The sequence below is a fragment of the Periophthalmus magnuspinnatus genome, chromosome 2 (genome assembly GCF_009829125.3).
Source record: "Periophthalmus magnuspinnatus isolate fPerMag1 chromosome 2, fPerMag1.2.pri, whole genome shotgun sequence".
NCBI lineage: Eukaryota > Metazoa > Chordata > Actinopteri > Gobiiformes > Gobiidae > Periophthalmus > Periophthalmus magnuspinnatus.
The window spans coordinates 12,553,591-12,580,359 of NC_047127.1; the positions used below are offsets into that span (position 1 = coordinate 12,553,591).

General features: G+C 37.4%; 2 protein-coding genes across 4 annotated transcripts in view; one reads left to right on the forward strand and one right to left on the reverse strand.

The window, feature by feature from the left end:
* The first annotated feature begins 56 nt into the window (after positions 1–56).
* On the forward strand, positions 57–12,266 carry trim25l (tripartite motif containing 25, like). 2 transcript variants are annotated; one of them, XM_055228318.1, is made up of 17 exons: positions 57–317; positions 450–1,082; positions 2,640–2,735; positions 4,399–4,632; positions 5,151–5,310; positions 5,739–5,768; positions 6,162–6,197; positions 6,280–6,324; positions 6,408–6,461; positions 6,723–6,770; positions 6,872–6,925; positions 7,575–7,772; positions 8,289–8,372; positions 8,621–8,662; positions 8,749–8,820; positions 8,918–8,983; positions 10,272–12,266. In XM_055228318.1, exons 2-17 carry the CDS (start codon positions 456–458, stop codon positions 10,844–10,846), a joined length of 2,421 nt encoding a protein of 806 aa, XP_055084293.1. In that variant the 5' UTR covers positions 57–317; positions 450–455; the 3' UTR covers positions 10,847–12,266. The 2 variants fall into 2 exon arrangements, with proteins under 2 accessions (XP_055084293.1, XP_055084292.1); XM_055228317.1 differs by lacking the exon at positions 57–317 and having other exon boundaries at positions 394–1,082.
* Positions 11,985–26,769, reverse strand: part of trak2 (trafficking protein, kinesin binding 2) — a 19,827-nt gene continuing 5,042 nt past the window's right edge. Inside the window, exons 1-15 of one of the 2 annotated variants that reach the window (XM_055228314.1) lie at positions 24,981–25,104; positions 22,271–22,330; positions 21,952–22,028; positions 21,259–21,375; positions 20,440–20,661; positions 19,181–19,259; positions 18,972–19,102; positions 18,419–18,493; positions 18,190–18,327; positions 18,028–18,107; positions 17,476–17,610; positions 16,851–17,146; positions 16,189–16,638; positions 15,645–15,744; positions 11,985–15,072 (exon numbers count right to left, since the gene is read on the reverse strand). In XM_055228314.1, coding sequence (XP_055084289.1) covers positions 14,337–15,072; positions 15,645–15,744; positions 16,189–16,638; positions 16,851–17,146; positions 17,476–17,610; positions 18,028–18,107; positions 18,190–18,327; positions 18,419–18,493; positions 18,972–19,102; positions 19,181–19,259; positions 20,440–20,661; positions 21,259–21,375; positions 21,952–22,028; positions 22,271–22,330; positions 24,981–25,035 — 2,751 coding nt within the window. In that variant the 5' untranslated portion in view covers positions 25,036–25,104 and the 3' untranslated portion in view covers positions 11,985–14,336. Of the gene's footprint in view, positions 15,073–15,644; positions 15,745–16,188; positions 16,639–16,850; positions 17,147–17,475; positions 17,611–18,027; positions 18,108–18,189; positions 18,328–18,418; positions 18,494–18,971; positions 19,103–19,180; positions 19,260–20,439; positions 20,662–21,258; positions 21,376–21,951; positions 22,029–22,270; positions 22,331–24,980; positions 25,105–26,769 lie in introns of those variants that run through there. The other variant, XM_033979929.2, reaches the window with a different exon arrangement.

Consider the following 26,769-nt stretch of genomic DNA (forward strand, 5'->3'; position numbering starts at 1 on the left):
GCTCACAGTAAGGATGCATGCATTTCAAATAAAAACACGTGCAACTGATTAAATGCACGTGCAACTGATTAAATGCAAGATGGATAGGCTGGTACCTCTTTTTAATGCCATAGTGACGAATATTCCAGGCAAAACAATAGGCCTAACGTCTCATAGTGGCGGACCCAGCACTAGTAAAGTTACTCAGTGCATCATAAAGCTGTTTAGGCCTGCTTAATACATAAATCTGACGTTCAGTCTCTCTCCATCTATTTTCTTCCTTCAGTTCGGATGATGCGCATTCTAACAACACAAGTTTTCCCGGCTCAACTCGCCAGGTAAGTTTTGTCCCACCTACTTTTACGCACCTTCTTTTATCCTTACCTTGTCTCTTTTTTTCAACCTCACTCTTTACCAGTCACTGCCAATTTGAGGATCGTAGCATTTTCTTTGTTTTTATAATTTTACAGTCCAAAATGAGTGCCAAACTGTGGACAGAGGAGCAGTTCAATTGCCCGGTTTGCCTGGATCTCCCAAACGATCCTGTGACGATACCATGTGGACACAGCTACTGCATGGCCTGTATTAAGGATTACTGGACCAAAGACGACCCTAAAGGCATCTACAGCTGCCCTCAATGTCGCCAAACTTTTTGTCCCAAGCCTCCTTTATCCAGGAACACCATGTTGGCCGAGGCGGTGGAGCAATTACGCAAAGGCGCACTGAAATCGGACGTACGAGAATCAATGAGGAGCGTAAGGAGCGTCGCATCAGTGACATCCACCAAATCCAAACTGTCTTCCTCAGCTGTGCCCTGCGATATGTGCAAAGGAAAGCAACGAGCTGCTGTTAAAAGCTGTCTAGTCTGCATGAGTTCTTACTGCGAGTCTCATTTGAAGCCGCACCAGACGCAAAAGGCGCTAAAACAGCACGAACTCTCGCCGCCCATCGGGAATTTGGCGGAAAAAATCTGCACAGCGCATAAATATCTCCAGGAGTTTTATTGTAGACCGTGTAAGATGTTCGTGTGTTGGTTATGCACGAGCAATCAGCATAAAGGCCACGAGTGTGTGTCTACTAAGGCGGAGCGCGCGGAGAAGCAGGTGAGAGGAAATCAGTGATTAAAACAACATTTTATTTATTAATCGCCTTTCTAGACACTCGAGGTCGTCTTAAAACAGTACCCTCAACATGTCCAAACGCATTCACATACAGAAGTTAAAACATAGCCTTTTACTCAGGCTTGGCACAGTGATTTGACCCGTGAGTCACCACCTATAAATATCTTGGGTTTTGACTTGATGACAACTTCCTTACAGAAAAGTGCTGTACTAGATTCTGGAGATATAATAAACATGCAGACTTCAGCTTCTACTTTGAAACCTTTAGATTCACTATTTCACTCAGCCCTTTGTTTCATAACAGCTGATGAATTTAAAACCCATCACTTTTTACTATTTGAAAAAGTAGTTTGGCTATAGCTATGTGTTTGAACAGAACAACACTGTATAAAATGTATTTATAAAGGACTACTTGATAGACTGCCTGAATATCTCAATTATTTGTTTGAACTTTCATATGTGAACTTTTAATACAAGATCTCATGATTGTCTACATTGAAAAATGTGCTGCATTAGAACTGAAATGGGACAAAAGCTTTTGGTTATTTTGCTAATACATTTCAGGGACTTGCAAAATTGGATATGTTGGTGCCACAAATGCAATGGACCTAATGTAGTTATTTGTTTTGTTTTTTGTTGTTTTTGTTTGTATTTTTCTGTATTTGAACAGGGCAACCATGGTTCTCCCTGTACAACTAAAGATAGATGAAATGAAAAATGAAACGTAGCCTCCTTCTGGTAGTACAGAAAAGGTTTCAAGTGTAGTCATCTGGATACTGTCTGAAATAATTTTCATTTTCATGGTACAGGGGTTTATGCACTCAACTAAGACTTTTGGATGGGAGTCTTAAAACAAAATCAAAAACAGGACTTCTTCTAAAACATTTTTCTCCTTGGACCTTGATGCTTCAGTGAAATATTCAATCTACAATCTAAATGTTTTCTTCTATGTATGACCCCAGTATTTATTTTATTTAAATTATGGTCATTTTTGTAACTATGAAATAGGACTGTAATGATCTGATATTTTTTTTGTTTAGCTCAGAGCTGACACCTTTTAGTTGTTCTTGTTCCTGTTTGTGTTGTTGTTAATGTAACTGTACGTGACACTTGGTTGCTATGCCGACAAGTTGATACGATAAGTTGGTTTATTTTTCTGTTCTGTTTTGGAGACTGGCTGTAGTGAGTTGAGACTGCTGTTGCTTTGCTCTAGTTTTGGCGTGGGTCACGGCCTACAGTAGCCCTTGTGTGCAGAAAATAAACAACCAGAAAAATTCAGTGACCAATAGATGAAACCTTTGTATACTGACTACTGTTCACAAATCCCTCATGGAAACTCTATTGTTTGTATCGAGCGTCTGTGGCCTTTGTCAATCTGAAGACATTCCTGACTTCATTCCAGTTAATTCATCATAGCTCCACCCTCTGAACATGTCATCCGGCCTCATGCTTCCTTATGCAGCTGTATTGTATTGCATTGTATTCACTTATAGTTTTATGCAAAAGTTTTTTCATTATATTTTGTGCTTTTTTTTGCAGAAATTATTTGGAGACCTTCAGGCAGAAAACTCACAGCGGTTGAAGGAAAGAGAGCAGGAGCTGAAAGAAATGAAGAATATGATGCAGGGAGTCAAGGTTGGTCCAGACATGGAAAAATATGTACATTTCAGGTATAAATCAAGTGCAATATAGTCTTCGTAGATTCAGGCATCAAGGTGTTATATTAACAAATGATGGACTCAGACTTGAACTTTAACAGCCACATCAAATCAATAACATCTGCAGCTTTTTACCACCTAAAAAACATTGCAAAAATCAAAGGTATACTGTCAAAGCCAGACTTGGAGAGACTTATCCATGCATTTGTCTCCAGTAGGTTAGACTACTGTAACGGCCTGCTCACTGGCCTCTCCAAACGAGCCTTAACACAGCTGCAGTACATCCAGAACGCTGCTGCTCGGGTCCTGACTAGAACCAGGAAGTATGAGCACATAAGTCCTGTGCTCAGGTCTCTGCACTGGCTTCCTGTAGCTCAAAGAATAGACTTTAAAGCAGCTCTGCTTGTGTACAAGTCTCTCCATGGCCTAGGTCCAAAGTATATCTCTGACATGTTAGTGCCATATGAACCATCTCGCAATTTGAGGACTTCAGGGATCGGCCTCCTGCTGGTGCCCAGAGTCAGGACTAAACATGGGGAATCAGCGTTTAAGTTTTATGCAGCTAAAACTTGGAACAGTCTTCCTGAAGATGTGAGACAGGCCTCTACTTTGACAATGTTTAAATCCAGACTCAAAACGGTTCTGTTTAGCTGTGCATATGACTGAAAGATTTTTATTCTGCACTCTTCTCTTTTAATGTACATTTTTTGATGATTATTTGTGATTATTTATGTTTTGATTTGTGTGATTTTAATGTCTTTCTTATTCTGTAAAGCACTTTGAATTACCTTGTGTACGAATTGTGCTATACAAATAAACTTGCCTTGCCTAACACATAAAGCCATAACATTGTGATGATTAGGACTTTTCTTTTCCTAGTCTGCAGAGTTACATAAAGTTTAGACCTAGTTGTAGTCCTATTTTTGTGCTTCTCCTGTGGGTGGTTATCAATCTACAGCTTTCAGCATTTATCATGGCTTTAGATCGTTTTTAGACCTGGTTTAGTTCCGGTTCTCGTCTAATTCTGGATTAGACCTGGTTTAGTTCTGGTTTTGTGCATCTCTTTTCGATTTGCAGTGGTCAGTATTATCAGATTGGAGTGTGTATCTTCACAAATATTAAAATTAAATCAAAACTCTAAATTCTGTCCACTTTTTGACAACAGGGAATGCAAGCTACTTAGTGTATGTAGATATCTTTGAAAGTGTGTATGAAGGGTTTTCATGTTTTTTTAAATTGTTACTTGGTTTGGTGGGATAGTACAACATCAGTTAAGTTTCAGTTTGTGGAAAAAAGTTGAGGAAAACAAAAACACAGGAAGTAAAGCTTAGTTTTGAAACAGAATAATCCTATGTATGTCACTAACATGGGAAAAAAGTGCAGGGACCTGTGTAAACGTTCACTTAACAATATAAAGGTTGTCATTTATTTGTATTAATCATAACTGTTTTGTAATACAGGCAAGTTTTAACATTATCTAGGTAACAGTTATGGCATTACCCGTACTTATGCCACATCTGCTGCAGTGTCCAATCAGGAAGTAAACTATAGGCAATATTTTCAGTAAAAAATATAATAACTTGTCATATGCACTTTAAAATATCTTAAATATCTTTTTTTTTATGTGTTCTTTTCCGTAGCGGTCAGTAGACAGGGTGTTCAGCGACACGGAGCAGACCCTCTCAGAGCTGAAGAGGTCAGTGGAGAAACTTCAGGAGCTGCTGGAGGACATGATGGACCAGGCCAACAGAGACAAGATGGAGCAGGCTGAGGAGGTGGTGGAGAGTCTGGAGGCTGAGATAAGAGAGCTACGAAGACGAGACACTGAAATGAAAGACCTGTCCCGCACCGAAGACCATATACACTACCTACAGGTGAGAGTCTGCATATATACATGTATATAACAACAGGTCCTTATGTCATCTTTGCAATGTTTATCTTCCACCTCTTTTATATTTACTGTACTTGTAATTGTTCTCATACATTTACAGATCTGAATAATTGTGCCGTATTTAACACCAGTCTCTTGCTACTCGTTTTGAATTTTAATACTCTTGCGTTTTGTTATATTTTTATGCATGTGTCCAAGTAATTTCCCTTGTGGATCAATAACTTAACCTTAACGCTAACCCATAAATATTTATTCGCAAAAGGAAATTGTATTCTGACAACTGGGAAGACATTTTTAGAGTGTTTCTGTGTTCGTACAGGTCATTCCTTTACGTCAAACTAAACTCAGAACTCAATTTAATTTTTATTTTATTTGTCACACTGGACTTAACATGTTGGCCAGGATTGAAGGATGGTTTCACTTACTTGATGTTGCTCTACAGTTTTTGAGACACGTCCTTACGACCTATGCTATTTCAAACACTACTCTTGCTTGTTTCAGACCTATGAATCCATGTGCAGCCCCTTGGAGACCGGAGAGCTCCCCTCCGTCCATGTGAACCACGAGGTGTCCTTTGAGCCCATACGAGATGCAGTTCTGGACCTCAGGGAGAGAGTGGAGGACCTGTGCAACCAAGAACTGGGCAAGATCAATAAACAAGGTCTGATAATATCACATAGTTTTATATATACTACAGCTGTATTTTCCGCTGTATTTATGAAAGTAGCACTCCTACGGCAACCCAGACCTGCCCCTTCCCCTCTCTCTCACACAAATACAAGTTCCACAGAGCGCTGATGAACATTTGTCACCAAAAATCAGGACAGGATCATTAGGATTATTCTAAAATCACATGGAAAATACAAAATAGCTCTGTACAAACCCGCACACGATACTTTTCACCCTCGGCAACTCTTAAAAATCCGCCCAATTCTGAGGGAAAAACGAGTACCTGGCAACACTGTTCTGATGTCACGCGACCCCAACTTATTGCACAGCGCTAATAACTACATATACTGATTGATTAAAGATAAATTGTTATTGTTGCTTTACTCTTCAATGCAATTTAACTGTATCTTTGTTTTGCAGTGAATGACACAACTCTTTTCACACTGGGAGGTAAGTTTCACAAACAATTCCACCTTAAAGGGCCTATAATACACTGTATTCTGATTCACACATGTTTAATGCACAGACCCTGCATATTTCGTTCTTCTCTTAAACAGAAAACATTCCATTCCACCTTGTGATGTCATTGTGTGGTAATACAGGAAGTGCTCCACTGTTTTTTTTTAAACTCCATACACCTTACACTAGAATCATTTGGATGATTTCACCCCTGGAATTGCTGATTTTTACTGAACTAAAGGTAAAATGCAGCTGTTAACTTGAAAACTACCACTTCATGACATCACAAGGTGGAACTTTTAAGCTCACAAGAGTCAATTTTGTGTAATATAGAACCTTTACTATAACTTCTTTGTCATTTAATACATATTTCTTCTCTTTAAGCAAATCGTGGAGGCGCTAAAGGAGCCATTTTGAAATGTAAGTCTGTTTTGACATGGTTAAACTCTATTTGTAGTATTCTTTGTACCTACACTATGTTTACTTTTTGGTCATTTTCTAGTATTTTCTGGCCTGGGAACTCGCAATTCAAACAATCGCTCCCCTGGTATGTGCACTACTGCATATATTTAGCTTTATATATCCTTTTGCAATTTATTCACTTGAAAATCTATGCATGTATTTTATCAGGCTCCACCCCGAGTCTGTCATCTGGAGCGAGAAGTGGAGAGAGACGAGGAATAGGTATTTTATTTTAAAGATACAATGCATCTGTGTACACTTGAGTGACTTGACGGTGGAAAAGCGCTATAAAATTATAATACATGGTAAAGGTCTCATTTTTATATAAGTAAAATAAGCTGTAAAATATAGTTCAAAAGGAACCACTATGGCTAAACACCTTTTTTTTTTTTTTTTTTTTTTTTTTAATAAATAACGTCCTCCCTTTCAGATGTTAGACATAATCTTTTTCTCCATTAATTCTTTATCAACTCACATTTTTAGGTTTGGGCAGCAAATTTCCAGATGTGAGAAGCAGAGATACTCCACGTGGTAAGACTATATTCTGCTGAAATGATCACTTATCCCTAAATCTACATGTTAACAGTGTAATAATCTATTTTAAATCTCTAACTTTATGTTTGTTTTTTTAGGGAACAGTTCACCCCGACCGAGAGACAGACAGAGAGGACACGAGAGAGAATCCGGTATGTTTCCTTGTTCCTGGTGATTGCTTGGACTTTAGTTTCTTGTTCAGGTGTTTTGCAGTTCATATAATCAACACCACCATACTATAATGTCAGAATAAGGCTAGTATCTGCATGTAAAATTACTAAATGGTGCAAAAAGTAAGAAATATTGTTGAACCTTACCATTATGTGTTTGAAATTGGGTCCACAAACCTGAAATATCATAGTATAAAGTCTTTGTCACTTGTCCGGGGTCGAATAATTAAATAATCGAATAAATAATAAAAAAATAAAACTTTCCGACGCTATTATGAAAATATTATTCCACTTTAGTTTATTTATACTGAGAGAAGACATTGAACTTTGTGGCAGTTTTTGTTTCGTGTGAATTGACCCAGTAATTCCAGAGATATTAACCATATCTCATATTGATTCCACTTTCAAATATCCAAAACAAAAATGCACAAATGTTTCATTGAAGCTGATCATTTCTATTAGTGACTGGCCTCTAGAAATCACACTATTACCACAATAATCTGCATTTTAACAATATTAACTCTAACTTCGCCATTCTGTATTCGACATTATTGGCCTATAGAATGTTGTGATTATCTGAAACGCAGCTATTCCACTTCTGTTATCCTAATACGTCCTATTATTTCTGCAGTGCGAGACACCAATTCCGTAGTTAGTCCAAATCCGAGGTCCAGTCCAAACCCGAGCCGCAGAGAATCCCGGTCTCTGTGGAGCAGGTCCAGTACCCAAAGTCTGGCAGTGCCCTCTGCTGTCCCAACACACAACTCCATCCCACAGTCACTGCCTGCGCAAACTGCCCCGCAAGCTGCCAATACTGCCCCGAGTGGAGGTGAGAAGACGTAACTATCAAGCTATACTCAGTGGAAGGTGTAAGCAGACATGTTTGCCATTGTGTTTTTGGGGAAGACACTTTATTTTGCACTTTACCTTGATGAATAAGTGCGTGAGTCTCCATAGCTTACCGTCATAGAAAGGTACTACACTTACAACTAAAGGTTTTCATGTTACTGGCAACTCAAATGACTCCTGTGAGGCTGATTCTGCTTTCCGATTGGATAATTGTCTTGAGAAATTCTAAGATAAACAACATGGACATTAACTGGGCTCTTACTAGATTGATCTGTTTACCCTCTGAATTGAGCTCTACACATCAGTTGGAAATGGCTCTCGCTGAAAGCATTTGGATCGGAGCATTCAAACAAAGACTTGATATTGATTGGTCGAAGCGTCACAATAGATGTCCAGTGTTTTTGTAATTAAGAATAAACCAGCCTTGCAATTGTCATCAGTAAAAGCTGGAGACGCAGATCATGTTTAAAATGAAAATCTTATGTACTTTTTGTAGGTTTCAGTCGTATGGCTTCGATTAGCAGCATCTTCCGATCTCGCCGTGGGACAAATCAAGCCACTCCAGTCGCAGCCAACTCATGTAAGAAGGATTGATAAGATAAGATATGCCTTTATTGGTCCCACAGTGAGGAAATTCCAGTATTGCACCGCACAGTTAAAGAACAGAAGGAAAATGGTCCATGCAATTAAACAAGATAATTGATAAATAGCTTAAAATAATTTAAAAAATAAACTAAAAATACACTCTAATGTAACATTGGAAATATCTGCTTAGTAAATAAAAGTATAAAGTTGATATGTTAATGTTCGTGTTCATGTTTTTTGCAGTTGGAGGTGGGATGAGTACAGTGCCTGAATCACCAATAGAAGGTAAGATGTGTATTTGTTTGTATTAAATAAAGTGCGAGTTCAGCTGTGCATTTTTCCTGTTAATTGTTGTATTTTAATGTCCGCAGTGAACCCAGGTCTCTTCTTGGACGATTCACCTACGACTGAAACGGTGAACTATGCTGCCGCTTTCCCTGGGTGTAAGTACTGTACATGTGTTCTGCAAAAAATATACAGAATATGTCGTAGAATTTGAATGTGCACAATCGCATTATGTGACTAACACATATTTTCTAGTGAGAGAAATCAGCATTGACAGTATCCAGGCCCCGGAACCACGATCCAGAGAGGAGTTTCTACAGTGTAAGTTCTGTCTTTTGTATATTGGTCGTTATTTCCAACAGTACTGCCATCTACTGTCATTATTTAGTCCAGGTTCTGGCATATTTTAATATATTTTAGTCCTCGTTTAGGACCTGTTTTAGGACTAGTCTCTGTCTAGTCCTGGTTATAGTCTCACTTGAAAAGCCAAATATATGAGGTGATACTTTCAGAACTAATGATTTGTGCTCTTAATGTTTTAAAAAGTACTACAATCACAACTGAATCTGTGTTGCCAGAGCCTAAACTTACAGATGGAGACACATACAAGTTTTTCTCATCCTCAGTATAAGGACAGGCCTCATTTGAAAGCTCAGAACCTCCAGAGGCTGCACTAGCACTGATTTATGATTGACTGTAGTTGCCGGAGTGTAAGTAATGACGATTCGGATCAGAGAGAATTCTTTTAGGTTTATACCAACTGGATTTGAGCAATGAAACTGGCAACCCAACTGAGAAACCCATGTCATTCTTATAGCGTTTACTGATACAACTGTAATGCAGATGTACAGTATTCTAATATTTGATTTGAACATGTTTACACAGTTATGTTTTTTCATTTATTTATCTGCAAAACCATGTTCCAGTATAATGTTCAAGTACATCTGACCAGCAAGACATACCCTACATATCCATATCCATATCCTACATTCAATACAACATCATTTTCAGGAGTTAACAAGAGATTTACATACCATTATTGTGTTACCATACCACACCATTATTGTGTTGTAGAAATAATGGTACTGCAAATAAACAAAGAAAGGATGAAATATTCACTACTGAAAATAAATGCATAAATAAACAATAATATCAATAATAGTACTAATACAAAACAACAACAAAAAAATAACAAAAATGAAAAAAATAAAACCAGAAAAAATAACGAGAAAAAAGTAACAACTAGAAAAAATAATAAAAACCAGAAAAAAAATAACGAGAAAAAAGTAACAAAAATGAGGGAAAAAAATAACAACCAAAAAAAATAAGAAAAGTAACAACAACCAGAAAAAAGTAACAATGAGGAAAAAAAACAAAAAACAACTGACTGACAGGTAAAGTCAGTCAGTGTTCCCTTCATTGAGAGGTGTTTGTAGTCCCTCACAATAATTCAAAAATGGAGTCCAGGTCTCTAAAAATTGCTGTGTGGTTCTCTTTAAAGTGTATCAAATTTTTTCCAGTTTCAAAAAATACATTCCATCTAGCGAAAGTAGGTGGGGATCAGAATCTTGCATACAGTTCCTTAATTATTTCTACCATGTCTTTTCAGATGCTGTATCTTTAATCCTCGACCCAAACACGGCTCATAAGCGATTAGTTCTCTCCGAAGGCAACACCAAAGCCAGTCTCCAGTCCTCTGCTCAGCCATACCCCGATACCCCCCAACGCTTCGACGGGTGGACCCAAGTTTTGTGCCAAAGTGCCCTGTACTCCTCACGCAGCTACTGGGAGGTAGAATGGAGGGGCAGAGGATCTTCAGTGGGGGTAGTCTACGGTTCAATATCTCGGAAAGGAGCCGATGCGAGATCCGGACTTGGATACAACGTCCAATCTTGGACTTTGGAGCTGTCGGATACATGCTGCGCCGCCATGCATGATAACCAAAAGAAAGATATTCCGGTTACGTATTCGCCAAGAGTTGGGATTTTTGTGGATACCTCTGGAGGAATGTTGTCGTTTTATAGCGTGGCGGATAATATGACGCTCTTACACACATTTAGGGCGAATTTTACCCAACCTCTGTACCCTGCTTTTGGGGTTGGGTGTGGAGTAGGTGTGGGGTTAGATTTCGCTTTGGGTCAGTTTAGCTCAAGTACAGATAGCATTAAAATATGTCCCATGTGAAAAAAAAAAAACATAAAGCAACTATTGTCAAGATTTTAATTAAAGGTGTACTATGTAACTTTTCTGGTGAAGGGTCTGCCACTGGTTTTATTGCTTAAAAATTCCTTGATAAACATGCATTCTTACTGTGACTGGGATTGACCTATAACTTAGCCTGGTGGCCTTATCATTTTTGTCTCCATGGAGATGAATATGTTCCACAGTTTGGCATTAAACTTTCCAAGCAAATCAATAACATCTTCATGGAGAACAAGTAGGTAACTGGAAAAATACTTATTGCACCTTTTATGTGGTAATTAGCATATCAAGTTCATATTTGACAGAAATGACAAATGAGGGAGAAAATATTTCAAGATCAAAACAAAGACTGAATTAAAAGACTATTTTCAAATGATTGTTTAATAGTTTTAAAGCAATGATTTTTGCAGTTTGTCTGTGTATATGACAAATAAATCTAATGCTTTTTGTTAATTGAGGTAACACATGGGGTCAATAAAATGTATAGAAATTAAATTATTTATTGCACAAAATGTTTTTGTCCAGATTTTGTATTGCGTATAGGGCACTGTTACTGTTTTTAAAAAGATGTAACTCAACCTGGGTTGCCAGAGCCTTAACCTGCAGATAGAGGACATATAAAGTTCATTGTCAGTATAGGAACAGACCATGTGAAACAGTGAATGATTTTGGAGGTTCTGATCTTTCACATGACAGGCCTCATGTGAAAGATCAGAACCTCAAATCACTCACTGAGCTGCAGAGGCTGCACTAGCATTGATTCATGATTGGCGGCAGGAGTTGTTTAGGTAGTGATGATTCAGATCAGAGACCAATTGAGAGGCTCATGTGAGCTTTATTCTGTGCTGATTGGATAATCATATTGAGAACTAAAACATCAAATTATAACAAACAACTTGGCATCATATCCAAGATTTTTGTCATTCAAAATAAATCAACATAATTCTTATCAGTAAAAGTTGTAATTTGACTTGAACATGTTTGCATCACATCTGGGGTCACAGGTCATGTTTGTGAAAGTAAATTAACTTAATTTGTAAAAAAATAATAAATTTGAAAAAGGTTATGGCACCTGTAATGTACAGAGATTCATGAAGAAATCTACATGTTATACCGTGTAAATTAACAGACTTTTTTTTTCAAAGCTTTATTTAAAAAAGAGGTAACTGATTAAAAGCCGTTTACAGAGGATTTTGAAAAAGACAAAACGTTTAGCATTTTCTATTTCTATTATGAGATTCGAGCTAGCACTAACCTCACAGTAAATGTACAGTTCCTATATTAACTCTCTAGTCCTTCTCTGTAAAACCAAGGCTATAATCAATGTACAACACATTAAACTCAAAACAAAAAGCATAATAAACGTAACATGTGCGCTTGTATAAAATAAAACATCACAACCAAATGTTAGCAATATTTTTTCAAAACAAGTTAAATAATGTTAGAATTTATTTCAGTTAAATTTTAAAAAACTGACATTAAAACGATACAAAATGAATATTAAAAGTGCAATAAAATATAAGTTAGTCACGATAGGGTCGAATAGCAGCAGGGATTAAGCAGTGGTTATATGAAATAGCTAATACCTTGAAATACTTCTTTTTGCATTAAAAAGTGCACTGTGTAACTTTTCTGCTAGTCTCTAAGGAAAAGTTGTAGTTTTGCCTTGAAAGTTTTGCCTTGGAAGTTACCGAAACAAGCAGATAAAGCCACTACAGGCCAAGTTACTGATCAGATCAGTGCAGAGGAGACCTAACTCATAGTAAAAATACATGTTTTAAGGTGATTTTTTGAGCAATAAAAACATTTGTAGTTCAAGAAATGCACATTAAATTGGTAATGCCATACAGTGGAACATTCCAGGCAAGAAGACAAGGAGATTGCTTCCATCAGAAAAGTTACGCAGTGCACTTTTAACCTTTAATTGCGAGTTTTAGACAAAATGCACACACTAATATCAGTCTACCTGTGATATTAACTCTGTTTTTTGAAATCTGAATTCATTTTGTTTTGCTATACTTTTGTAGTATTTTTATATGAGGTTTGACACAACATATTGGCTCTGTCTGACCAAATATGGCATAGAAAACCAAACAAAAAAAGAAAAAAATCAAAGCTTACCCTGAATTAAAAAATGAAGTGGCTTCCCTCATTATATATTGATTTAAACGCCTGAGATCAAATGGCTGAAACTTTGCATTAAAAATCATGAAAATCAAATTAATACAAGTACATAATATTAGTACAAAAATGGCTTGCATGGACACAACTGAACAGTGCTAGCTTATACATAAGGCCCCATACAACACCACACAAAAACCTGAATAGTCATCAATTGAATTTGGTAACAAGGATTAGCTTGGCAACAAGTGCATGCTGGGAATTGTAGTTGAAAATCATGCAAACACGGCCCTTGCAATGGACGGAAATAGGAACACACCGACTATACATTTGTGCAACTGTTGAAAGGTCCTATATTACACAAAATGGATTCTTGCTTTAAGTCATGGAATGATGTTGTTACCTAATCAAAAATATAGCTCAATGTGTTCTCCAGGTATGTTTTTGACTAGGAAACAACATAACATAGATCGGAAAATAGCATAAGATAGGGCCTTTAAATTATCAATACTGGCAGGGTTTTCTGAATTATGTATACCGTTACTTCAAAATGGCGCAATTTTAAGAGTTTAGTGGCATATAAGGCTAGTTCAGGCCTAAAACTAAAGCTTTTCAAACCTATTATGAAACCATCCAGTCAAAATAATTCATATACATTTTCCTACTTACCGTTTCTTTCAAAGCCACCCATTTCTCTCCCTCTTTCTCTAGCTTTCCTCCCCATCCTGTCTCTCTCTCTTGTCTCTCCCTCCTTTATTAAACTTCCTCAAACCATCATAACCTTTCCTTTTGTCTTTCTTTGACTAAACATTCCATGTGGCCATTTTAAACCTACCTATTTAAAAACACACTAGCTACCTAATGGGCAAGCTAAGGCAATAAAACTAGCAAATATCTACAGAAAGACTTTGCAGTTTCACCACTAAAAACATGTAATAAAATTGTGCTTTAAATTTAGGTTAAAAACGGGGGAATTGGTTGGATTTTTTATTTTTTTTTAGGACTGCACGATATCTCTCAAAAAAGTGATCAATATCGCAGGTAAGGTTAAAGTTGGTAATTTGACAAAGATGTTCATTTGTTTTTTTTATCTAAATGTATAAACCCTCATATGTTTTTCTAAATCTAAACATTTTCGGCATAAATTTAGACTTGTTTTTGAATTTGGTTTAGTTTTTAGTTCAAGTTTTACATTTTTGTTGTAATGTAATCTAGCTCTCACCGTTTCTTGAGATTTCATATTAATAATCACAATATTAAAATCATAACTATCGAATACCACATATTTACTCAATAATGTGCAACCCTGGTTTGTTTTTCCCCATATTGTTGGATGTTACAGGAATAACACTTAGGATTTGGTAGTGGGAGGGGCATTACCAAATCCAACATGGTGCCTTCTCTCCTTCAAGTTACCCCAGGGCGGGGGAGGAATGGCGAGGGAAGTTGGGTGATGGGGCAGGTGACTTGTTGAAGACTTCCCTGGTTTAGCTCCAATTAACGCGGGTAGACTTTGATTTCGCCTTAGTCCGTCCAATAAACTACCTCCGCCCGTAGATACAAAAGTAGAGTCCTGTCTGGCCGATTCGCTTTGTAGAACCTTTTTGAATCCTAGCTTACGTAATCGCTCAACTAGCCCAACTTGATCTGGTTTTGGGGGCGCAATTTGAGCCAGGGTGTCTTGCAAAGGGCTTGGTAAGTTCGGATGCGGCGCACGTCCCAAATTCAAACCATAAACATCTTGGAGGAACAATTCTGCAGGTCGAGATGCTAAGAAGTTGTCTGCGGGTCGCTCAGTTGGGAGAGGAGATGGCGATGGCGACTGGGAAGGGGAATTTGGAGGCGTGACGGGGAATAGGCGAAGAAGTGGTGGTCTGTTTTTGGGTTTAGGTGATGAAGGAGGAGTTTCGGTGGAGACTTGCGCAGAAATACCACGTTCTAAGACGAGTTTTGCTAAGCTGCCAGGAGGGGGTGCAACAGGGCGACGAGGGGGGAAGGAGTCGCCCAAACTGAGTCTGCAGGGGGTCACTGGAGTGCTTGGACCGGTCCGCATCGAGCTTGGAGTGTTTGCAAGAGACGACTGGGAACTGGAAAACAAAATGTATGTATATGTAAATAAGTACTACACAATGTTTGGATTCTAAAGTAAGACGGGCTAAAATGAGCCTAACACAGGACTAAATTTTAAGACAGAACCAAGCTAAAATATAACCAATATCATCAATGGTATTTATTTTGTAATTAAATAAGTGTAGATATTTCTGTTGTGAATAACAGGTTTTTAAAGGGTACAAAAGTATTACTTTGACAAGAAATAAACCTGATTTGTACAATTATATGCAGCCAGGACACTGCCTCATTTTGACCATTTTAACCTTTGACAATATATCTGTACTGGGGCAAAACCAATTTTACTTTATTACATGAAAAAGTACAGCTCTTTGAATAAGGGTAAAATAGGAGTGTATAAGAACAATGAAATGAATAAAGTGAATAGAGTCTAATCCAGGACTAAAACTGAAACCAAATCAACAACTAGTACAACTACTACAGCCTCAGTAGTACAAATATCACAGTTTGAAAGAAGCAATCTTAAGAATGCTTGCATATTTTTTTTTATTATTTATTGTATTTTTTTGTACAAGGTTTGACAGCGTACCTGGGAGTAACTTGTGTGACGTCGCTCGGGTGCAGGATGCGACAGGTGGTGAAGGTGTAGGTGGAGAAAGTGGAGCTCTGACTCTTTCCTGGGTTTTGCACTGAAGAGAAATAGATTAGACCATACATTGTAACTACATCTTCAATGTGTACTTCACTAAATAGTTAATTTTAATTCCATGCCTTTATTATTTTAAAGCCACAGTACGTACGTTTTTAGCCAACACATACTAAAATAAAAACACTTTGTTTTTCATTTTGGATTTATTGCCTTTATTTATTGCCTCCACCTGCTTGTCTCCATGGAAATGTTGTTCCTTTGCCTATAATATTACACAATATGGAAATGGAGAATGTTCTGTATAAATTTAACTTTCTATTTCCATGGAACAATGCAGGTGAAGTGAAACTTCCAGAAAGTTACATACTGTACCTTTAAACATCCTAACTAATGAAAGATTTTTTTGGTCATATCTTTGGGGGAAACTAGTAAAATAATGAGTAAAATAATACTTAAGTCTTAAATAAATACAATAGAAATTTACCTGATGAAGTAGTCACTGTAATCTTGTCATTTGATTGGCTGGTTGCTGCTGATGTAACTGGAACGCTCTGTGCTGATTGGGTCTCTGCTTGGACATTGGACAGAGCGCTTGCTGTCGGCAAATTTAGAGAGAGGGGCGAGACAGGAAGTGGCGAGACTGGCAACTTCCTCTCCCTCCTCTCTTCGGGCGTGGATGTGCATCTGACTTTGAACGTTATACCTCCCTCTTCCTCCTCCTCCTCTTCATCTTTGCCTAATTCGGTTGCTCCCTTCTCCAAAGTGCTCCGACTTCTTGCTTCGTTGTCTTCGTCCTCTTCCATGTCTGAGAGTTGATAAACAGCGTCCTGGGCAAGCGGGCGGAAACCCTTAGTGACGACTCCGGGATGGGGATCCAAGATGGTGGCCAGGTGAGGTTTAGCGAGCTGCTGCCAATGGTGAAGCGTCAGGGAGCCTAAGAAACAAAATGTATAATAGTTTTATAACGGTGGATATGGAAGAATCATCATTATCAGCACAGAGAAGCAGTTGTGAAACCTAGTCTATTCAAACACTGAAGTTGTATTTTGCCAATAAAAACTAAAATAAATACATACTAAGATACAGCAGCAATATATTTACAAAAAAAAAAAAAAAAAAAAAAAACAACAATACAATTTTCTGTACCTTCCATGGGTTTGACAATCTGCAGTTTCTCTGGAAGGAAGGTTTTGAACACGCTGGAGCCGATGGAGAGCTCCGACAGGTTTGAATAAGAAGACATGACACTGCCCATTGGAGAACAGCAGCCGCTGGCCTCGTCAGTGCCCTCTGCTGTCAGCGCCTGGAGCTTCCTCTCCCGCTCCGACTGGAAGAACTGTCTTTCACAAAGGAAGTTGTGTCTCCTCAAAGAAAGTCTGTGCAGAGCTTTGGTCAAGTCATTACCACCGGGACAACCAGGCAGCCCCATCTTCACCTCCTCTCTGCAAAATAAATATTGTTTGTTCATTAAATCATTATATATAGCTATAATAGTTTGTTGAAACTTAGTTTAATTCATTTAACAGGTTCCACGTCTAGTCCCTGGGCAGGCAGATGTTATATTTCAAACATATAATTTTGGGATTGGCTCCACAAACTTGTCTTATTAATTGTATGGCTTAAAGTCCTGTTAACTGCCAACAATCACATCTTTTCAATTTATTTATTATGGTGACAGAGAAGACGCTAAACTTTGTGCTAGTTTTTGTTTCATGTAGATAGGCCAATGACAAATAGATAGACAAATGTAATGTGTATATTTTGAACATACGTGGAGGGGAGGGGCTGTGCGGTCATCACCAGAGAGCTGCCTGACCCGGGGATGGGGGGCACGGCTGAGGGGGCTCTGGACGATGCTGCTGCGTTTAAGGACCGAACCGTCTGGAAAACTCGCTTCTGGGAAAGTCTGTAATGTACAACATAAAAAAGTGTTCTATATGAGACATATCTACAAATATTATGCATCTTTTAAATCTATATAAAAACAAACCTGCACTATGTAACTTTTTCGTCCACCTGTTTGTCTCCAAGGATATTCTACAGCATTGCCTGGAATGTTCTAAAATATGGCATTAACTCATCTATCTACCATGGAGATAATCAGGCCAAGAATGCATATTTTTGAGCAATAAAAACAGCTCAACTCGAGTCTAATCCAGGCAATGCAATAAACAGGAATAAACTCCATGGAGACAAGCAAGTGAGGGATCCTCCATAAGAAAAGTTGCATAGTGCACCTTTAAACAGTTCAACAAAATGTTTCCAGTCAAAAAGAACAATATACAGGTTGCAAAATGCCATTTTATGAACTATATTTTCTTACCTTTGGTCCTCATAAGCCGTTTCTTCATCTATGCTCAGCTCTCTCCTCATGGTGCCTTCGATTTCAGCTGCCAAAGAGTCCTATTGAACACAACAATACAATTTAAAATGACAAGACCAGAGTCAAACCCAAACCCGAGCAGTGTAAACTTCTGTGTCTCACCATGGGGTACATCCCGTAGGACATGTGTCTCCTCATCCCAGAAAATGGACTGTTTTTGTTCCTCAGTTCTTTAATTTCTTCCTGTGATTCGTGAAACATTTCCAAACACTCTGCATTTCTTTCAGTCACTTCTTTTAGCTGTAAAAACAAACCCAAATTTATTGTTATTATTTTATAATCTATATTTTTATAAGGAATTTTTTAGGAATTTTAATTGCTATAGTCTTACCTCTGCTGTCAGTTGTCTTTGAGCATCTTTGGAGGCTTGTAAGTGGATTCGTAGTTCTTCCTTCTCTAAAGCAAGCTATGAAGAAGAAAAAATCTTTTGTAATTTATATATCAATTTTCACAAAAACAAAACTTCTTAAGATATAAAAACTGGACCTATAATATATTATTTCAAATAGCTTGGTCCAAAATTTTGACAGTAGTTTGCTAAAAATGTAATAAATAGGCAAGGTAACATCAAAAATTGCCAATATTTTGTCAAATTTTCAGAAATAAGAGGGTTAACATTTTTAAATTAATATCTGATCTGTCAGTATGTATCCATGGGTTTCAGAATGGACAGTTACCATAGCAATTAACAATTTAAAATAGTATATAAATATGCTGTAAACAAGTGAATAAGAAATATGCTATAGCAGGGCCTATTTAAAAATTGTTAACAAAATCAATATGTGCAAAAAAAGTTAGTGTGCTGTATTTGAATCTGCGTAGCCAAACTGGAAAGACATTTAGTTCAAATCTATTATCATAACAAATTATTATCACATTCTTACTTCTTTCACTCTGTGTTGCAACTCTACGATTTGAGACAGGAGCTGAGCGATTTCCTCTTGATGTCTAACAAGCTCTTCATTCTTTTTGGACAAATCTTCTGTCAGAGTAACCATCTGCGAATTGGACTCTCCTAAAAAACAAATAACAAAATATGATATAATAAATACAACTTTACAGAAAATAGTCTGAGCATCTTGTATTGACTTACGAAGCTCTTTAACACAGTCGCTGACCAGCTGTTGTTCCTTCTCCTCGTAGCTTATGGTGTCTCTTTTCAGCTGACATGCCTGAAATAAAGATGTTTAGTTAGTTTAGGTGTTAAATTTGGTGATACATGATTCAAAACATATAGCTTTGTCTCTTTGTCCCTTCTCAAACATGTAAACCAAGGTTAAGCAATTCCTCCATCCAATGCTATAAAATTTAAGTGACTGCTTTGTTCAAACTGCTTGCAAGAAATCAATTTGTTAGAAAAATAACTAGCACAATCTTGAAAAATATACGCTTTTTATGACTTTTTCTTGTTAAATAAAAGGTGACCCATCTGATCTTGTGTCCTCAGGCAAGACATTTCACTACAATAACTAGAAAAAATTTAATTTAATTCAAAAAAATTGAAACTGCAAAGAAGGACTCAACAATTTTGTCATAGAATAGACAACTTCAGAAGTTCTTGGTCGACTAAAAACATGCCCTGTGCATCGATGAATCAGCTACAAAATGATTACCATCTTATGCTAAAACTATAAATATATAAAGAAGCACTAATAATAAACAACAACTTCAAAGTGAAAAGAGATTAAACTATCAAGTCACTCTCAAAACTCCAGATTAACTGGCTCTATGCTTTGCATGCTATGCACATAAATCCTTATAATCCTTACAAAATAATTGGTCAACTACGACCTCTGACCGATTAACTGATACTTGATCATCAACAATCTTTGGGGCGGTGAAGCTAACAGTAGGCACTGCTCTGTCTGAAGCTCTGTTACTTAAATTAGACCTTAATCTGGCCTTTATTTGAACAAAATCTGAATATGAAGAAGTGGTGTAGTTGGAACTACAACAGGTGAGCTGTTTAACAAGTCTCTCAAACATAAAATTATTCATAAGCTAGCTAGTATTAGCTAAATGTTTTTCAGTTAGTCAAGCTCACCTTTTTGGCAAAAAAAAAAGTAAACATCTAAACGGGGCCATGAGCGCTCATATTAATCACAGGCTCCTGAAAATGTGTTGTTTAAATCCATTTTGTGTTTTTTTTCAGTTTTCAGTTTTTCATCTTGAAACGTTTTTGACAGTGTTTGCATTGTGTGTATTGTTTGCATAGTGACACATGTAGAACACCCCCAGCAGGATGTCACTACAAAATATCAATAAACTAAACAACTAAAGGACTACAGCCCTGCTTAGGATACAAAACACTTGTAACGTTTTATAACTTCTTCCAACTGTTAACATTTATACCTCAGATCTCAAGGCCAGGTTCTCTTCCTCCAGCTCTTGCAGTTTGTATTGCAGATGTTCCAGTTGGCTGAGGGCTGCCGTTGCCGTGGAGACCGCTCCGAGAGGCGGGTTCTGCCGAAGAGGAGTCGAGACGCTGGAGTCTGTCTCGCTCTCCTCCGACGCAATCGCCACCATCCGCAACAACTCGTCCTTCTTACCGAGCTCATGCTGCAACTGGTTCACCTTCAAAAAAAAAAAAGATATACAAGATCAATATGATGTGCTATGCAAGGTGGAAATACTCTGGGACATTTTGGCATTAGCAAAATTTAGGGTACGCTCACACTTGCACAATCACGTCAATAAGTTCTAAACTGGGACTAAAGAACTAATCCAGGACTAGGACAGGACAAAACAAAATCTATATTAGGACTCAAATTCGGCTCAAACTAGGACCAAACAAGCCTCACTGTGCAACTTTTTCAGCGAAATTGTTATTGTTGTTTTGGACGTTCTTGTTGAGCTTGATCCTTACTGTGAGCAGACTCAAACCTGACTCCTATTTGCTTTGGAAGAGTGCCTTCTCCTGCTTGTCTTCATGGAAATGGTGTTGTTTTGGCTAAAAAGTTCCACAGTATGACATAAAACTCATCTATCTCCATGGAGAACTTTCCCAGGTGTGGCTTTAACTTTCTATTTAGTTCCAGGTTTAGTCCCAGTTTAATCCCACTTTGATGTAGTGTGTGTGCGCAAGAGCAAACAAAACCACACTTGATTGTGCAGACAGGATGAAAGTTATTTGTTAATGTTTTAAGAAGAAAAAAAAAAGGTGTTTGTTACCTGGTCCAGAGCCTGAGCGAGCTGCTCTTCTATGGCCTCGTTTCGTTCCTGCAGAAGATGGTTCCTCTGTAAAAGAGACTGACCGATCCGAGCCGCCAACTCCAAGTCTCTGTCCCTCTGTTCAACCACAAAACAGACATAAACTGTTCATTTAACTATCTTCGTGTTTTATTGATACTGTGCAGCAGATGGCATCAACATTCCCTGGAGGTGTGATGCTAACTGCAGGCATGCTCTGTCTAAGACTTTGTTAAGACTTTAATCTGAGCTTTATTTTAACACAATCTGACCAAAAGGAACTGACTTAGTTGGAACTACAACAGGTGATCTGATTTATACTGATAAACAAGTCCATCCTAAATAACATTACAGTCACAAACCAGCGAGCATTAGCCAATCGTTTTTTTAGTCAGTCACTCTCACCGTTTTGTTGAATCAAACACCTAAACAGAACAATGAATGCTCATTTTGATCTCCTGAAAATGTGCTCTTGAATTTTTCAGTCTATTTTTGACAGTTAACTAATCTGTCCATTTTGTCACCATGGTAACTGAAGAATATTCCACCATACTTATACACATACATAATTCTGACACCATCACAGATTCATATTTTGATATATATATATATATATATATATATATATATATATATATATATATATATATATAAAAATGGCATCTAAAAACTCACCTCAGCCAAAAGGTGCGTGACCACTTCGATGTCATTGTACGTCTTGGTCATCTGCTCCACTCGATCTGCACTGAGGACTGGAAAAGAAGAAAATAATTAGTTGCTATAGAAACATGGGAAGAAACGCCTTTTATCAAAATTATTCCTGCAATAGGCATCTGAAACTTTTCAATCAAAAATGTGCTGCAATTCAGAAAGAGTTGAAAAACAATGGTCTTTACTAGTTTACTAAATAAAAACACTAGACCTAAAAGAATTTGAATTTGAATGGGGAGAAGCAGACGGAAGTGTACTGGGAGAGAAAGAAGGAGAGAGATACCTTTAGTCAAGCCCGAGGAGCCTGAGTGGGAATAAGAGGTGGGATCCAAAGCAAGATATGCTGGAGACAAGGAGAAAGGGAGGAGAGGGATTAAGAAAATGAGAAATAGGACAGAGAAAGAAGCAAAACACAGCAAATTGTATACAATAGTTAAAGAAGACATATTGTGCTTGTGTCTGCTATAGTTATAATCTATGACACCCGTGGATCACTAGGTTGTAATTTGCACATTTTAAATCGCAATATTCATCTAAAACGACTTAATAAAAGAAAGAAGCCTGCTGACTTCTGTATTAGAAAACAGCGGTGCCCAACGGGAGCTGATGGGAGCCACAGCCACCCAAGGAGTACAGATGGCAAACAGCAATAGCCAAATGTGGCACAAATAAATATGTACATGTCCTTGAACACTAAAACAACATTTGTTTTTGCTACTGGATGAAACTTCATCTATTTTGAATTACACTGCAGTTTAACCCTACAGATTCAATACACATTATAATTATTACTTCAAATCTTAAACCAGTAAACAATAGGACTGTCAAAAGTATAGAAAATCAGATACTAATAGACACTTAAACTGGTATCGAAACTGAAAATTCATTTGAGCAAGTATCAGTACTAAAGAAGTCACATTCACAGGACAGTAATGAACCTTTCCTGAATAGGTTTAGAATGATTTTGAGCTGCATCAAAACAAGTATAAGACACAGACTAGTATACACCCATGGACCACTACGGAAACTACCTGGACAATGAGTGATTACACAGATACAAGACCACATGGGAATATAATTGTGGTATTGGAATCAATATTGAGTATTGTGTCTATTCCTTGGTATCGAAATCGAGAACTTAATATTGTGATCACATTAACCAAACCAGGAGATGGTGAATTTTCCAGTCTAGTTTTCCAGTACTTGTATATATATATTTAGAGAGAGTAATTTGATGAAGGATTAAACAGTGTGAGACAGGTGCTGCATGTGCTCTGTCTAACAACATGAGGCCCTCTTTGACTTGTAAATACAACCAGGCCAACTCTCTACAACAACTTCAGCTCAAAATAACCTCAGTTCCTAACGCTATATTTACTCACTGTTTTACTTATGTCATTTTATCTGTAGAAATGTACAATATACGGGCTGGGTAATGTTTCTATTTGATCAATACCAGTAATTAAAAGGTTTGTTTGGTTGTGTAACTTTTTTTTTTGTCTAATATCATCTTTCGGTTTAATTTTAGTTTCTTTTTGGAATAGCATAAAACACACAGGCTGCCACACAACATAAAATAAAAGGACAAGCAACCAACTAAAAATAATTCCAAAATCCTACGTAACTAACCCTCTGTGTGTGTGTGGGGGGGCTCGCCTCTCCACAGATCTGACCTGTAACCTGACCTGGTGGTGCCACTGCGGGACATCGCAGTTGCTCGACATGAAAAGGTTAAGAAAGACACGCCACCACTAAACACTGCTATCATAAACTGCAGTATTATAAAACACATTATCATTACCTTCAACCAAGTACCTTGCATAACATAATAAAGATTCATTTCTATGTAACCATCATCACGTCATTTTTGAGGATTTTATATCTACCATTTCACTATTATTTAATATAGTGCTGGCTAATCAAAAGCATAATTTCCAGACTTATATTTTTATTGCTTGTTTTGTGCCATTCAAATATAATGTATAATGTATTGTCGGGTTTCAGATGACATCACAACTTTGTAAAGGCCAATAATATTTAGTACAGATGAGGTGGGGGGGTGGGGCAGATCAAATTAATATTGCCCCCCATCTGGGAGCATGACATCATCACTGTCTAGAATCTGAAATCCGACTAATTAAAATCCATAACGTGTAAAACAGTCTTTGTGGTACAGTCTACACAGTATTCAGCTCTGCATGTACATTCCTTCTCTGACTTCCTGCAGAACTATCAAAAGTTATTTTTAGTCTCATGTCCGACGGGGAAGTGGAGCAAATGTATCACAGACCCGCAATCTGACGCCCGGCTTCAGTAAACCCTGTGCACGTGCGAGTTCAAGTACAAATAAAGGGCACAACTTAAAACTTCACTAACTAAGTAACTTTTCTGGTGAGGAGTCCATTACCAGCTTGTTTCCATGGAGATGTTATTTTCTTGTTGCTTGTATTTCCATGTAGCATTGGTGGATGTACTTCCACTTTTAAAAACTTCTTCTGTGAATGCATGATTACTTTCTCATATACTTGGACTACTTTATAAAAAACACGATAAGCGTCCTATAGCAAAGCCAGTTTTGTACGAAAATTAGTTTGGGAATTAAATTTTAAGTCCTAAAAAAGATAATTGTGATTGGGAGATTTCTCATGATCAGTGTAAGCATGCAACAACAGTGAATAAACCTTCTAATTTCTCCACTTTTCAATGGAGTAGTAGTATTAGTAGTAGCAGTATTAAAGAACAAGGCTAATATATAAAATGATAACTCTAAATAGACCGTATAGGACACTTGCAATGCATTCCTTTCAATGTAAACAATTTGATTCACCCATTTCCCATATCGTGCATATGTCCCCCCGCCTCCCGCCTTCCGCCTGCCTTCCTCTCACTGTTCTCACGTTCCTCCTGACCTTGCACACTTGGCCATATACTTTCCAACAATAGCTTGCATGTCAAAACACGCACAAACGCATTATCCGTTATGCTCTACTCACCCTCCACTGCGATCCGATCATATACTTCTTCATGATGTGTGGTAAACCTTGGCATTTCTCTTTCCTCTCTGCTTTGAAAGCTTGTCCTGTGACTTGTTAAGCCCTCGTTTGCAAGTCCACTTAACTCTCCTCCTCTGTGTGTCTCCCTCCCTCTTCTACTTTACACAAACTAGGGCAGATAAATACAGGATACACAAACAACATGGCAACGCAGTGATGCTGGTTGCCAAATAATAGCTCTCAGGTATTTCTTTAGCCTCTTTGATAGTTTTTTGTACTATGACTTGTTTAGCCCTGGTTTGCAAGTCCACTTAACTCCTCTTCTCTCTCCCTCCCTCCTCTCCTTTACACAAACTAGGGCAGATAAATACAGGATACACAAACAACATGGCAATGCAGTTATCCCGGTTGTCAAACAATATCCACAAGTAAATCCCAGTTATTTCAAGGATAAGGATAAATGAACTGTCACGTGTTGAATGCATTAGAAGAGGCACCATCTGTTGCTCGACACTGCTTGACCAATCAGAAGGAGAGAAATGGGGATACAGGAAGTGAAGGAAGTTTAATAATATGGTTTAGTTTATAACTGTATGCCAAAGGTAGCGTCATAAAAAAAAGCTTGGATAACAATATTACAACATATTTAATATTTTATTATGTCATTCTTCATGCTACCGAAAGAAACCTTGTGGTATGACTTTGAAGGTCCAGTGGCAGATTTTTCCCATGTATTTAAGCAATTAAACCCAGGACATATATTGTATAAGCAGCTCTAGAGGTTAAAATATGTCCGCTGTGTGCATCTAATTAGAAAGCATTTTATTGTCCAATAATCAGAAGTGCATGTTAGTATGTTAGTGGTTGTTAGCTTTACTGTCACAGCAAAACTCTGCTCTGTTCTCTGAGAATTGTGCGAAAAAGAGCTTATAAACTCATCGCTGTGAATAAGTAGGATGACCAGAATGCATAAAGTAAGTGAGGAATAACTTTGGATCACTGCAAAATGTGAAATTAACTAGTTCTGTTTTTCAAGTTTTTAAAGACAGTAAAAATAAAGTCTGATGCCTTTAAATAAAAAAAAAATAGTTTGACCAATCACAAAGGAATAGGGACAAAAGATACTGAAACCATTCATTCTTATGTTTCTAAATTTCCACGTAGTGTTGGTGCATATACTTCCTCTTTTAAAAACTTGTTGAACCAGTTATCCATTATATTTCTCTATTTACATTTGAAGTAGTCTGTGAAATCTACAAATAAGAAGAATAAAGTCCAGTTATTGTTAAACATTAGAATTTACCAGTTAAATTCTGCCAGCGGATTAGTTTGGCATAGTAGTATTAAGTAGTAGCAATTGTAATTCAAAATATCTTGGTCGTTTTCTTGCATTTTCAGAAAAGTCAGTATTGGAAATATGAAAATGAACCAACTTAGCAACTTTTATTTATGCCCCTTTTACCACATTCTCTCGATGAGATACAAGTGGTCAAATAAATACTATATTGGAAAATTTTAAACACAAATCTTCTTGGAAAATAATTTTAAACATCATAGAATACGATACTCATACTTGTATAATACAGTGAAGGTTTCAAAACAACAAAAACAGGGTTGAGATCAGAGAGTCCCTCACTATTAAACATATATATATACACTCAATATTCTGTACATGATACCATATACATGTTAATAGTATTTATTTATTAAGCCACAGCCTGCACAAACTTAATATGAAACACCCCAATCTGAATTATCAAAATGGTGAATATGCCAATAATATGTAGTG

What these genes read in the sequence shown, in the direction of transcription:
- trim25l (XM_055228318.1), top strand. Translation starts at nt 456, where the DNA reads ATGAGTGCCAAACTGTGGACAGAGGAGCAGTTCAATTGCCCGGTTTGC. An exon ending in GGGCAAGATCAATAAACAAG is followed by an intron (nt 5,311 to 5,738) that starts GTCTGATAATAT and finishes TTTGTTTTGCAG; the next exon opens with TGAATGACACAACTCTTTTC. An exon ending in AGGACACGAGAGAGAATCCG is followed by an intron (nt 6,926 to 7,574) that starts GTATGTTTCCTT and finishes TTATTTCTGCAG; the next exon opens with TGCGAGACACCAATTCCGTA.